Source organism: Podarcis melisellensis (genome assembly GCF_964234715.1).
Source record: "Podarcis melisellensis genome assembly, chromosome: 13".
In the NCBI taxonomy this organism is placed as follows: domain Eukaryota; kingdom Metazoa; phylum Chordata; class Lepidosauria; order Squamata; family Lacertidae; genus Podarcis; species Podarcis melisellensis.
Window position 1 is genome coordinate 24,988,043 of NC_138545.1, and position 14,828 is coordinate 25,002,870.

General features: G+C 39.1%; 1 protein-coding gene and 1 pseudogene across 2 annotated transcripts; both read left to right on the plus strand.

Annotated features, from left to right (window-relative positions):
- The first annotated feature begins 309 nt into the window (after positions 1–309).
- Positions 310–12,250, plus strand: LOC309354796 (olfactory receptor 14A16-like; annotated as a pseudogene). The gene is made up of 3 exons: positions 310–373; positions 3,361–3,728; positions 11,691–12,250. The product of its transcript is annotated as an olfactory receptor 14A16-like (transcript).
- On the plus strand, positions 7,592–8,566 carry LOC309356060 (olfactory receptor 14A16-like; the record flags this gene model as incomplete). The annotated part of the gene is made up of 1 exon (XM_081887240.1): positions 7,592–8,566. One exon carries the CDS (start codon positions 7,592–7,594, stop codon positions 8,564–8,566), a length of 975 nt encoding a protein of 324 aa, XP_081743366.1.
- Positions 12,251–14,828: the final 2,578 nt, after the last annotated feature.

Consider the following 14,828-nt stretch of genomic DNA (forward strand, 5'->3'; position numbering starts at 1 on the left):
AACAGTAGACCTGAGAGTTACTGAAAATAGAAGAAATTGTTGAAAGCTACAGAAATTTAAGAACTGCAGAACTATAGTTTTATTTCTCAGTATAGATGCTGTAAACACATTTTAAAGATGAGTGAAAATGAACATTTTTCTACTTACCAAAGCAATGGCATTTTTTTCCAAGGGTGATCTCAATGTATAGCCCTGGAAAAAAACAGAGGGATGGATTTCTCCCTCTCATTTGCTCCAATGCCTTTACTTTCATGCTAGCAAGTAGAACCAGTTGAGTAGAGGTGGGGTGCAGGCTGATGTGGCATAACAATGATAGCACAACTAGAGGAAAGGAGCAGCACAGCTTCTTCTCATCTCACCCCCAATGTCACAGGTACGTCATAGGTTTTCCAGTTGAAAAAGGCACCAAATAGAACTTAGGGGGGGGGGAGCATAAGCAACTGAACACTGCAAAGGTGGAATTCACCAAAGGCAGAGAAACCAAAGGACTTGAAGTGTCTGGAATGATATATGGAGCAGGATATCTGGAACAAGGGAACAGTCTGGGGAGAAAAGAGGGCAGAATAAGAATATGTGAAGCTGTTCACATAATCTTCTTAATTTCACTATTACATTCACTATTACATCCCCCCTTCTCCTGAACCTTCCCGAGAACAAGAGGACAGTATAGATTTAGAACAGTGGTTTGCAGAAGGGCATAGTTCAGAGGCTGAAGAGGGCAGAAGCTGGGAAATACTGGAAGAGGAACAGCAGGAACAGCAGGAAGAAGGAGAAACACCAGGGGAGAGACAGCTGACACACTCAGTGTCCTTGGAAAACATTCCTGACCCCACCTCTCCCAAGACCAGATGGGCATTGAGGGTTAGAACAGGGAGCTCAGAGGCAGAAAGCTGAGATTAACTGATGCAGGAGTGACATCAAATAGGGGAAATGTAAGGGGGGTGGAACTTTACTTGGAGCAATGTCATCATTGAATAGAGACAACATTCTTTGTCTCTCTGTGAATACTGAATAAATTACGTGGTAAGGACTCTTTGTCTTTATCTGCTTTTTTGGCTGCCACCAGGGGAGGGATAGGAATCCCCTAAAGCCTTGACATTTATACACCACCTTTCTTTCAAGATGGCACTCTTCAATGATCACACTTAAGATCATGTGATACATAGGATTTCCATGCTGTCTTCCATCTAGGTATGAGATGAACCCAGAACTCATTATCTTCAACAATGCCTTTTAATCACATTACTTCAGACCATGGTCTGGAATCTCCCCTTTTTAATATTTGAACTTATTTGAGCTGCATTTCAAAGTTAAGCAGTTCAGGATAACTTTGTAGACCAATCTGCACATCTGACAGCAATATGCTGAGTCTGTCACTCATGATGGATCATTTGAAAGCTCCATCCTGAACATTTGTCTTTGTCCTCTGCAAACAGTGGCATTCCATAAGATGTTTTTCTCACTTTGGCTCTCAAATAATTTAGACATAATGATCATTCTCTTGGGACTTTGGAAATAATCTGGACTGAGCTCTTGGGGGAAAAAATCTCTAAGTACTGTTTCAGAAGGAGCATATATAATTTTCCTTCCCCCCAAAAAAACCACACTTCAACTGTAGTTTGAAATCAGAAGCAGAGACCTGGAGCACAATGTAGATGATTTCAGTATCACATTTATTCCATTACAGAAGATAAATTGACAGATCCTTTCTCAAGTTAAATTTGTGAAAGTTACATAAATATAAAGACCTTAATAGAGAAATACTGAAAGATCACTGAAAGTATGAGAAAATTGTACAAATTTTGGAATAAATCTATACAGTAAACCAGTAATTATAGTAATAATTTTGTTCCTTTCTCTTGTTGGATGCATCACCATGATAATCTGTTTTCCTAATATATGTTGGATAATCTTCTTTCACATATGCAAGACAGTACACCAGCTATACTTTCCAGATCCACGGTACAAGCAGTTGTATAATCTGATGGGAATGAGAATGGAATGGAATATGCCAAACAAATGTGTATAAGCAACAGATCCAAGGTAAGATGGATTTCCCTTGGATAAGGAAAGTAGTACTTTGCATTCAGAAGATGATAATAAATTATAGATGGGCATAATTTATTCCTTTAATATAATCTAAAGTCATTAGCTCAGAGAAAATTGATGGGAACCCTAGATAGGATCATAGATGGCCCTACAGATGTTGCTGGATTGCAGCTTCCATTGTCCCTGACCATTCTGGCTGGGGCTGATTGAATGACACAGGTTACACATCCTTGATATTTGGCATGGTTAAATAGAAAATAATCTAAGAGAGGAGGGCTGGAATTTGAGAAGTCCTTAGCTTGAGATTCTAATGTACTAGTTAGATTGCCAAAATTCACCTTATACCTGTGACTGAACTGATGAGCTGAAGTTGTCAAAAAAGAATTTCCTCTAATTATCTAGGGAACTAGCTTTACACTCCAGTTTTTCCACACAGTGGAAGAAACCAAAACCTATCCCATATGTTGCCATGAAAATTCTGAATAATTGCAATCTAGACTATTGCTGTCATTTTACTGAATGAGCACCACAAAAGATACTCTGGGAGAAAAGTCCATGGTGTGGTTTCTCTGAATTGTATGTACAGAATGTGAAACACCAAGGGAGCAATTCTAAGCTCCCAGAAACGGAGACTGGGAGGTTATTGGATTCTGCAGAATTTTGTCTTTGTGTTGTGAGAAGGAGGTGACTTTAAGAGGGAGAGGTCCAAGTTCATCCATGAATGGAGGAAAGCTTCACCACTGTTGCCAACCCATCATTACTGTTGTGAGGCCATGATTTTATTGTTAGGATAAAATCATACGCAGGAAACTCTATGACACCACACCCCTCAAAAATCAGTATTGGGACTGTTTTCTCACATCTCATTAAAACTGCAAATGTGTATACCAGAATAATATATGTGTGCATATTTCATACACCAAACCTGCACAAGTTGTGGCACTCTAAAATTAGTGGAGTCTTGTATTGTGGTTGTACTGCCAAGTGTTTCATAGCACACAGCCATTCAGTTTTTCAGTCCAGAACATGTAGTTAATAGCAGGAGGCTTGCTTACTCTCTGGTGGGCTGTTATTTACGACTGATGGACAAGCATGGGGTCCAAGCTGTGCATGCTTCTTGCAGACTCAAATTATTAATTAAGAGTAGCAATGAGCATTTTTCTTCTTCACTAACTATAGGCTGACTACAGCTTGCCAAGAAAGAAATGAGCAACCATAGCTTTGTGACTGAGTTCCAGCTCAAAGGATTCTCTGATGTTCTGGAGCTGCATATTATATATTTTTTTGGTTTTTTCCTCATCTACTTGACAGCTGTGATTGGAAATCTTCTCGTGATAACTGCTGTAGCCCTCAACAAACACCTGCAAACCCCAATGTACTTTTTTCTGGTTAATTTAAACATCATTGATATGAGTTTCATCTCCGTCACTGTTCCCAAAGCCATGGCTAATTCCCTGATGAACACTAAGAGAATTTCATATTATGGATGTATGGCGCAGGTCTTCTTCTTCTTTTGGGCTGGGGCATCAGAATTTGTCCTCTTGACAGTCATGGCTTATGATCGTTATGTTGCCATCTGCAATCCACTGAACTATGTGAGAGAAATGAACAGGGGAGTCTGTATCAAAATGGCCACCAGCGCATGGATCTTTGGGTTTTTGGATGCAACACTGAACACTGTCTGCACATTTATCATCCCTTTCTGCTCCAATAACATCAACCAGTTCTTCTGTGAAATCCCACAGCTTCTAAAGCTTTCCTGTTCGAACTCCTCGTATCTCATTGAAACTGGGGCTCTTGTTTTTACTGTTCTGATATGTATAAGCTGTTTTTGTTTCACAATCATTTCCTATGTGCACATTTTCAGAGCTGTGTTTGCCATTCCTTCTGCAAAGGGAAGGCAAAAAGCATTTTCTACCTGCCTGCCCCATTTTGCTGTGCTCTCCTTGTTCTATTTCACTGGAATCTATGCCTGTTTGGGGACAACCTTTAGGGCCTCGTCAGGCTTGGATTTCTTGCTTGCAGTGTTGTATTCAATGGTCCCTCCTTTCATGAACCCGATCATTTATAGCATGAGGAACAAAGAGATAACAGCAGCACTTCAGAGGTTTTGCCATAAGAAAAGAAATCTGCTGTCAATTTAGAAACTTGAATTGAGCTGGTATAATTCCAGTCCACTGATGATTTAGTTAAAAGACAAGTTGGATATCTAACAAGTCACATGGATTTCAACAGAACCTAAGGCCAAAACTAGTTGATCATCTAAAAAGAGAGAGAGAGAATTCTTTAAAAAAGATAGTAACAAACATCCAGTCTGGTTTTGAATCTTGGCATGACAATAGAGAGATTGCAATATTTTGTCCCTTGCTGTGTTCCCAATTTAGACTATGGGGATAAATGTTCCCATTCATATCAATGGAAGTTTTTCTTCTAATGCAAATAGATGTGGAAATTTAACAAATAGTTAAAGTACCTCTATTCTGCTTCACTAGAGTCCAGATTCGGACCCATGGGTCTGCTATTTCTTTATTTATTTAGTCATTCTAAATTGCTAATTGAAGGCAGACATTTTATCTTGTTGGGACAACAGTCATACTAATGTTAGTTGTATGGACGATTTGCTGATCCTTCCTTTTGCAAAAAATATTGTTTTGGATCCAAAGGCTGCCCTTCAAAATGAATATTTCTCCAAATATTTATCTGACAGGAGAAAGCTTTCCATCAAGGCAAAGGGTATTTCATATTTTATCCATTATGTATAAAATATTTGTATTTCACTGATTCCCTTTTCCCCACTTCCTTCCTTCCTTCCAAAATCCAACACATAGTAAATGGTCATCTTATTCCACTTCACATCACCCTAACATTTAGGTAATCTTTCTCCACTACTGTATATTGTGAATGTATATCTTATGCCAGTAAAGCTATCTTCTAATTTCTGAAAGTGTGCATATGTATTTTGAAAAGGAAAACATTTGCCCTACATTTGTATTCCTCTTTGACAGTATTTAATAATTTCAATAAAGCTGAGATGTTGCAGTTCAGATCTGTCAGGAAATTGAAAAGCCCTTCAGTTTAACCATTAACACATACACAAACCCTTTGTAGTTACCCAGTGAAAAGGGGTGTGCATTCTCCGCTGCATGGACAAAAGTTACATGATCTTTGCACTTAACATGCAGACTTTTTTTTAAAAAAGCAAATTGCATCAGTTAGCAAGAGCTGAGAATTGAGGGGATCAGAGGGGGCATAGAGAGAAAATTTATCCACTTCTGTAACCCTAAGGAAAATCCTTATGAAGGTGGAATTTGCTTTTTGAGGAAATCATCCATTGGTGCCCTACACAGAATGAATTCTTGAAGCAGAGGTGCTCTGTCCCCATTGTTGGTTATAGAGATACCATGAATGACAGCTGGAAAAGCAAGCCTTGACATGATTCTGAGCCAGGAATAAGAAGAACTGGGCAAATGCTGTACACTGAATAATTTTAGTATAAAAATTACAGAGATTCCAATGACACCTTAATGACTAACTTTAATCATGTTATGTAATTATTTAAAGTTGAAACAAAAGGGAAGTTGCAATGAGTCTTTACAACATAAAGTTCATTAAAAAAACAAATTGTTACATGAGTCCTGGAAGACCTGCTTCTTGCTTTGCAGATCTTTTCCCACCTGGCTGGGACCCTGACTGACTCCACCTAAGGCTGCTGAAAAGACTCTTAGGATGGGGTATTGCTGTTATTGATATTATTTTTTGTTTATTATGATTTATGTGGAAATGCTTACATTGGTTGTGTACTTTTTGATGGTTTATGAATCGTTTATGAAAACAGGCAGAAAACATGGCCAATAAAGCTCCCATGTTGGCTAGCAAGGTCAAACTTACAGCTCATAACTGTAAGTATATTCTATTGTTGTACTGTGTATTTTGGGTCTATGGGCCACAATAAAGCTGTGTGTGCGGTTAGCTTGTTGTCATTACTAAGAAGCATCTCACTTCTGAGCTTTGTCAGTCTCCAGGGAACACATTTCTGATCCAATTTATACAACCAAATATAGTATAAGAGAAATTAATATGGCTTCTTCCAGTGCAGTGCCCCTGCCCTTGTTCTGGTCAGAGCTAGAGAAAGAAAGGATGTCAAACCTATAGATGTACACTTCCTTCAAAAGCTGTACATGAAGACACTGCAGAGAGAAACGGAAGATGTACTAATGGAAGAAAATCATAAAGAAAAAAAGAGTAAGTTTTCTCATTTTCTCTCTCACTCTGCAATTGGACTTCTCAATTTTCTTTGCTATCTACCTCTCTAATCAATTATTATGCTATTTCTTAATCCCCCCATCCACTCTTTATCCCATTCTACATTATTACTTGTCCTTCAATAGCACACCATTTCAGAAATATGTCTTCCTTTGCTATGCCTTTGCTATTTCAACCAAACAGCACCCTGTTTTCATATGCTGAAACTGATGGCAACCAAAATGTTCAAGATTCAGGAACAACTACCCTCTGGGGTTTGGTTATAATATTTGGATGGGGGAGGGAAAGGAGTTTCAACTTAGGAAACAAAGCTGAGTTGGGGGGGGACATAACAGAACTGTATAAAATTATTCATAGTGTGGAGAAAGTAAATAGGTTTCTCCATCTTTCATAATACTTGAACCTGGGGCTATCCAGTTTTGGATGTTGGAAGATTCAGAAATGGCAATGGAAAATACTTCTTCACATAGTACAGATGACCACCTCTTTGCATGGCTTTAAAAAGGGGAGTAGACAAATTCATGGAAGATAAGTCTGTCTCTGAATGGCAGTTGATGGGGAAAGACAAGTAGGGAGAGGGCTATTGCACATGTGTCCTTCTGTGAAAGAGGCACCTTATCTAAAGCAACACATTAGCTTGTGATAATTCACATAGAATTTGTAAAATGCATAATGACTTTAAGTGTAAATCAACTGAGTAATGTTCCTTTTTTCATGGATGTAGAATTTCTCATAAATCCCTTTCATTTTACAGAAGTTGCTAGCCTGACTGAGCCAGGAACCTACCAGCTCAGCTGGACATATGCTGGATCCAAACTCCATGCATCCTGGAGGATCAAGCCATAGGATTTTGCCCTTTGGAAGAATATCCACTTCTTAAGATTTACACCAGCCTATATGTGACTGAGCCAAGTTAGGAGCAAGGAATCAGCCAGCTGACCCAAGCTGTGTTGGAGCTCTGCAGCATCCTAAACTGCTCATCCCCGTAGATCTTGCCACAGGATTGCCCCCTAGTCTGCTAGTCTTTTTAAATTCATCACATGATTCTTTTCAGTGTTTCATTTAACATATTAACAAAAGGACCCATCTTTAATTCACATCTCTTCAAATTCCCTCACTTTCCCCATAAAAAACTGATGAATAATTGTGAATTATTTATACTAAAAAATTAAAGACAGGAAAAATCCTTCACGGAGACCTGTCCAAATAGTCTAACACTTTCTGCATGACTTCATGGCTATCTTCCTTTCCAGAAGCAGCTGAGTTTCCTGAGGAGAAAATGTCCAACACAAGCACAGTAACATACTTTCTACTTGTGGGTTTCTCTGAGATTCAAGAACTGCCCAAACTAAACTTCATAATGTTTCTCATAATATATTTTGTTGCCTTAATGGGAAATATTCTCATAATAACCACGGTAGTTCTCAATGTCCACCTCCATACCCCAATGTATTTCTTTGTCCTAAATCTATCCATTGTTGACCTTGGATACATTTCAGCCACTATCCCCAAAGCTATGACAAATTCCTTAATGAAGACTAGAGTGATCCTATATGCTCATTGTGTTGTCCAGTTATTTTCATTTGTTCTCTGTGGTGCATGTGAATTTTTCCTCTTGACAGTCATGGCCTATGACCGCTACGTTGCCATTTGTCATCCACTGCATTATGAAACCGTAATGAGCAGAGGCAGATGCATTCAACTGGCATGCTTTGCATGGACATTTGGCCTTCTAACAGCAACATTGCACACTGGGGCCACATTTGCAAGTCCCTTCTGCTCCATCGTCATCAACCAGTTCTTCTGTGAAATACCACAAATGCTCAGACTATCCTGCTCTGACTTGTATATTCTTGAAGTTGGAGCTATTGGTCTAACTGGCTGTTTATATTTTGGATGCTTCCTTTTCATCCTTGCATCTTATGTGCAGATATTTAAAGCAGTGATGAGAATCCCCTCTGTACAAGGAAGGCAGAAGGCCTTCTCTACCTGCCTGCCCCATATAATTGTACTATCCATGTTCTACTTCTTTGGTGTCTTTGCCTACATGCGGCCAGTCAATAGGATTCCATCGCCGATGGATCTGATTGCTGCTGTAGCCTATTGTGTTGTGCCACCATTGATGAACCCAATAATATATAGCATGCGAAACAAGGATATCAAAGGAGGACTCTGGAAACTGATTGCCTGGAAATCTCCTGGGAAGACAATTGTCCAATTGTCACTGCTCACTTCAGCATTTGCTCCTTCATGAAAATTCTCAAATTGTAATTATTTGTTAATAATGTAGCTGATGGAAAATAAGTGCTGGTTAAACTTTTCCTATAATTATCTTTTTAATAAAATAAAATAAAAACCTGAAGGAGACTGAGAGAGACATCCTCACTGAGATGGGTGCTGGGTAACATGACTTGTATTTGGGGTGCATTAATAGATAAAATTCACCCTTGTGAAGAGGTCTACAATTAACTGACTGTGGTAGCATTTGAGATTTCACAGCAGCAAGGTATTATTGTTCAGGGAACTCTGCCCAGTGTCCCCTCACTCCCCATCAGAGGTTCAAAGTATATGGAACAAAACTGTGGTGTTTTTTATTACACTCTATGAGGGTTTAACACTGGATAATAACTGGATAATAACTAATAGGTAAGGCACACATCTTGGTTTTAAACACAAATTCTGAACATTTTAAAAATGGGTCCTCTGATGCATGTTTGGGTTAAAAGTGGGTCCTGAGACTAAAAAGGTTTAAGACTACTTGTTCACTGGAGGGCACCATGTTGGCTACTCCTCCTTTGTATATAATAATAATATAATAATATAATATAATATAATATAATATAATATAATATAATATAATATAATATAATATAATATAATATAATATAATATAATATAATATAATACAAATCAATACCAGGAGTCCATTGTTGGAATAGACGGATGACTGGGAGCAACTGCCAGGATCATATAACACCAGTCCTAAAGGATCTACATCGGCTCCAAGTACATTTCTGAGTACAATTCAACATATTGATGCTGACCTTTAAAGCCCTAAATGGCTTTGTCCCTGCATATCTGAAGGAGCATCTCCACCCCCCATTGTTGAGCCCAGACACTGAGGTCCACCTTTGAGGGCCTTCTGGAGGTTCCCTCACTGTGGATAGTGAAGTTACAGGGAAACAGGCAGAGGACCTTCTCACTAGTAGCACCTGCCCTGTGGAACACCCTCCTGTGAGATGTCAAGGAAATGAACAAGTATCTGACTTTTAGAAGACATCTGAAGGCAGCCCTGTATAGTGAAGTTATTATGTTTGATGTCTTACTGTGTTTTAATTTGTTGGTAGCCACCAAGAGTGGCTGGGGAAACTCAGTCAGATGGGTGGCATATAAATTATTATTATTATTATTATTATTATTATTATTATTATTATTATTATTATTTATTATTATTACATTACTAATACTGCTGTATATTAACAGTGCATACTCTGATGTAATGAAAAACCATTTCCTCCTCTACCACCCACCCACACATAATTTAAAGTGAAGCTGTCTTTCTGGGCTGGAGGAACATTGGACAATTTCCTGCTTGGGCTGGAGCTTTCCTCAAACAATAAGATCTTCCTGCTTCTGGAATGTTTCTGTGTTGTCCTTGCCTTCGATGCCCAGTTCAACTCTTTGTTTCTCGTTGACCTCAGCTTCCTGTGTGTGGCATAGTAACAAATCCAAAGGGCTTACTCAATGATACCTGTTTTGTGGTATCCAACATTTTTTCTCACTTTCTTATATTCCTTTATGTTTGTCATCTGTTATCCATGTCTAGACCCCCCCCTCCCTTCAGGATTATATCATTCTGAAATTTCACTCATTATACATTTAGATTTATTGTTGATGTACTCAAATATCAGTTGAAGGCAGAAGCTGGAAAAGTTTGTGAAGAGATTAATCTATGGCTGTAATTAAGAAGGGTTTGAATAAAATAATTTGGTTGGAATTGACACTTCAAATATTTCAGTAGCTGTTTGTTGTAAGCATTACATCACTTCTAAAAGAAAAGTACATTTCCCCTCATTATTTCACAGTCCATTGTGCTCATCTAAATTAGTTCAAAGGCATAAGACTGTCCCTTGAGGAACAGTTAAGCTAAATTCTTCCATCAAGACCACTAATACCTGAAAAACTGCCTTGATAATTACACTTCATTATATTGATTGGAAAGCATTATCTCAATAATGTTCACCTATTTTCCTTCTTATTTCTCTGATTTCTCTTCAGAGAAATAAAATAAGTGTACCATTTAAAAATAGTTGCAATAGTTAATTCAGAATTTGAATCCTCAGCAGATGAGAACTTTAATAAATCATGCTCACCTAGCATTGACCCTGAAAATCTTCCAAGTCTCACATTAAATGAGTTGTATAGAATGTGTGTTCTCCTTATTTCCCTCAGAGACTAATTAAAACAGTTTGTAGATGCTAATGATTCATTATTTGTGTTTCATTATTCCTGCCATCCCAGTGGGGGGGGGGGGAATTGTCAAAATCTTACTGAGGTGTATATTTCACAGTTTTTCTGTAGAGAAAAGTAAAATAAAACTTAGATTCAAACACTTTTTTAAAAAATCCAATGTCCCATTACATAGGCCTACACTTTCAGATTGTGATTAGGTCAGGTGCAATCCTATAGTACTTACATGAAAGTAAGTCCCATAAAAATCACCAGGCTTACTTCTCAGCAGTCATGAATAAGAGTCTGATGTAACTTCCCAAAAATATGAGAATCACCCTCACATTCTCCAAAGTAACAGAAATATGACCAATGGTGACACCAGGAAAATGGGGCATAGAGTGGTGAGAATTTGCTCCATATAGTAGATTCCTGAAAGAGAATGAATGCTATAGTACTCTATTTCACAGTCAAAATACATTTTCCCTGAAGGACACCTTATAGATTTTGATGGTAGACTTTCAAGTAAGGCTATGTAGCATTCCCTTGTTTTGAAACCTAGCTTAAGATAGTGTTTGCTGAATCACAGAATCGAAGAATTGCAGACTTGGAAGGGACCGCAAAGGCCATCTAGTCCAACTTTCTGCAATGCAGGAATACAACTCATGACCCTTAGATTAAGAGTCTCAAGCTCTACCGGCTGAGCAATTCTCACTGATCTCTACTTCTCAAAAGCTTTTCTCCTTCAACAAAAGAGGATCTTGTTTCTGTCATTTGGAGGGCAGTTGGGATTTTTTAAAAGCATTTCAGAGGTTGGAGGGTTGAGCTTTCCTTACAGTTGCAAGGTGGTAGAAGACGGAAGGTGTGTTATTCTAGCCATTACATATTTGTTCTGCACTCTGCAGTCTCTCTGGTCACCCATATTTTCCGGAGGCACATTTTCCATCACTTTCTGCTCCAACGTTCTCAACCAGCTTCTTTTGTGAAATTCCACAATTGCTAAAACTCTCATGTAATGACAATTATATGGCAGAAGTTGGTGTCCTTGTATTTGTTGAATCTGTAGCTTTAGGTTGCTTTATTTTTATAATTTACTCATATGTACAGATCTTCACCAACGTACTAAGAATCCCTTCTGTGCAGGGAAGAAAGAAAGCATTGTCTACCTGCTTGCCACACCTCATTGTTGTCTCCTTATTTATCTGCACTGGCACCTTTGCCTATATGTGTTCAACTCAAAAAGCCCCAAAACATCTGGTCATGATGATTTCTGTGTTATATTCTATGTTGCCACCCATGATGAATCCAGTGATTTATAGCATGAGAAATCAAGAGATCAGATCTGCACTGTCAAAACTTTTTGGATGGAAACTATGTTCCAAGCATCAGATGACAACCATCATTTTATGATCCTGTGCTAGTGTGTTTCACAACTTAAGTTCCTAGGAGAAATATATCCATATCTATATAACCTATACCTAGAGTTGCCTTAAACAGGTACAGACTACTTGTCTATCTAGCCTCATGAAATCATATATTATTTCTGCTTCTTTGCTCATCATTGTTGTGTGTGTGTGGTGAGTCAGATAACATTAGGCAGTGTGACAGAAGCAGCCCAGGGAGCAAAGATCGGCACTTCTGAAGAACTATAGAAAAAAGCATGTTTATTTCACACTATGCATACCAACCAAATTATTTGTGTATTGTCAGGAAATGCACAGCATTCAGCTGTGCTATGCACATTCCCAAAGGCATGCTGTGGATTCACTGCACTCAATCAAACCTTTATTGCATTAGCATACAGCCATAGCAAGATAATACAAAAATGCTAGAGACAAGCAACCAAACAAAATTCAAAGCGATATTTCTGGCGTTATGACATTTAAATTACCCTAAGACAATAATGTAAAGATTTAGTTGCCAGCGCCGGGAATCTAAAATGCAGATGTATATAAAGCATATAATGGCCCCAAAAGAGGCTCGGCACATTAGGTTAAAAGGTAATAAAAAGAATTCAAACAGGTCCAGGTCTAGGACACACTACCCAATCAGAGTAGCCCTGAGTTTCAAAGCCTGCACTATAAAGATTGCCACCCCATGTGAAATTTGGGGATTTGCGTCCACAAGAAGTGATTTTAAACAGTCTTCCTTAGATGTGATGGTGGACAGGATCAAGAGGAGGAGCTTAGTTCTTATTAGCTCATAAATAGGGCAGTAGAAAAAGAAATGTATGAAGTCCTCTACTTCATTCATTGTGCATGGACATAGACGCTGAGTAATAGGGGTCTTAGAGTAAATCCCCTGCAAGAAGGCTGTGGGTATAGAATGGAAACGGGCCATGGTAAACGCTCTTCTCAAATTGGGCTCCGTCAGGTCTATCAAGTAATTGGCAAGTGATCTTACCACTTTCACTTTAGGGAGCCACATGGAGAGGCGAGCTGTGGTGGACTGTGCCCGGTCCATGGCCTTGTCTCTTGTAAGAATCCAGGCCCGGATTTTATGTTGGTCCCAAGATGACAGTGTGTCAAGATCTGGGAGGGAGTAGCATGCAGTAATAGTCTCCATGGCCTTGGACCATTTGTTGCTATGAGAACAAGTTAAAAAGGCTTGCCTGGCTAGTAGGGAACCTGGGGCTTTGATTAATTTACAATAAAAACTAATAATTCTAATGTGGGCTCTCGCAACAATGGAGGGGAAGCCCAGTTCTGTTCTTAACTGTGCAGCAACCGAGCCCTTGGGGAGACCCAGTAACTTTCGTGCAAAAGAGTTTTGTAGAATCTCAAGCCGTTGTAGTGTTTTTAAATCCCACCCCCAGATTTCAACCCCATACAGTAACATCGGGAGGACTTTGCTGATAAATGCTTTTCTGACTGGTGGGACCAACTGGCTGCCTTTTGCATAGAAGAATTTCTCCAAGGCTTTGATGGTTCTAGGGTAGCCAGGATGGTCATATTTAGGTGAGCTGACCAGCTGAGCCCATGCTGAAAAGTGATACCCAAATACTTGAATGCTGAACAGTATTCAATAGAGTGGCCCTCAAAATTCCAGAATGACTTCCGAGTTTTCGTGCCAAAAGTAAGAATTTTGGTTTTGGCGAAATTGATTTTGAGGGAGTTGGTATCACAATATGTCATGAGCCCTCTGAGCATGTTGTTTAAGCCCTGCTTGGTTAAAGTCAGTATCACCATGTCTTCCGCATAGAGTAATATGGGGATCTTGAGCTGTTGTAAAGAGGGGGCAGATTGGTTTAGGGCCTTCATGGTTGTAACGATGTCATTGATGTAGAAATTAAATACTCAATTTGGCACCTGCTGTAAACATTTTTGTTTAGGCAAACCTTCCCAGAGATCTAAAAGGTTAATGTTTATTTCAATCTGTTTTTAGTTTATTGCTGATTCTATTTTTTTTGAATGTTTAAATAGTTGTTTTTAACTGCTTTTGCCAATAATTTTTTTATTCTTTTGTAAACTGATTTGATTTTTTAAAACAAACGAATAGTGTATATTTTTTCCCCAAATAAAATTATCATTCTAAATAAAATATATCATTTGCCCTACAGAATCATGCACATGAGCAGGGTTGCCATCTCATCCTCCCTCCCCTGCCCTATACCCAACTGCAAAAAAAATGAGCAAATGCAGCTTTTGTGGCCCTGGAATATCAAGACTTTTTTTAAAAAAAGATGTTCTACCCTTTCCCACTGCATGCTCTCATATACAGGCAGGGGGGTAACTGCTACAAGTCTAGGCTACGGTGGAAGCTTTTTGCATGCCTGGAAGTGGGCTTGCCCCAAAATGGGAGGAGGAGGAAGAGAGAGTCAAAGACAAGTGGCAGGGAGAGAATGCTAGAGAACCTCCACCCAGAAAGGAAGTGGGAAGTGGATAATGGCATAACCTCTCAACATTGTGGGAGGGCAATTTGAGGCACTCCCTCCATGCTGCCAACTTTGTTGCTCTTCTTGCTGCTGACACCTTCCTTGCCTGACTGGTCACTTGCCCCTCCCTCCCCCTTGCCCATTTGTCCGCTGTCGTCGTCGTCCTCCTCCTCCGCCTCAGGGAAGAATTGGG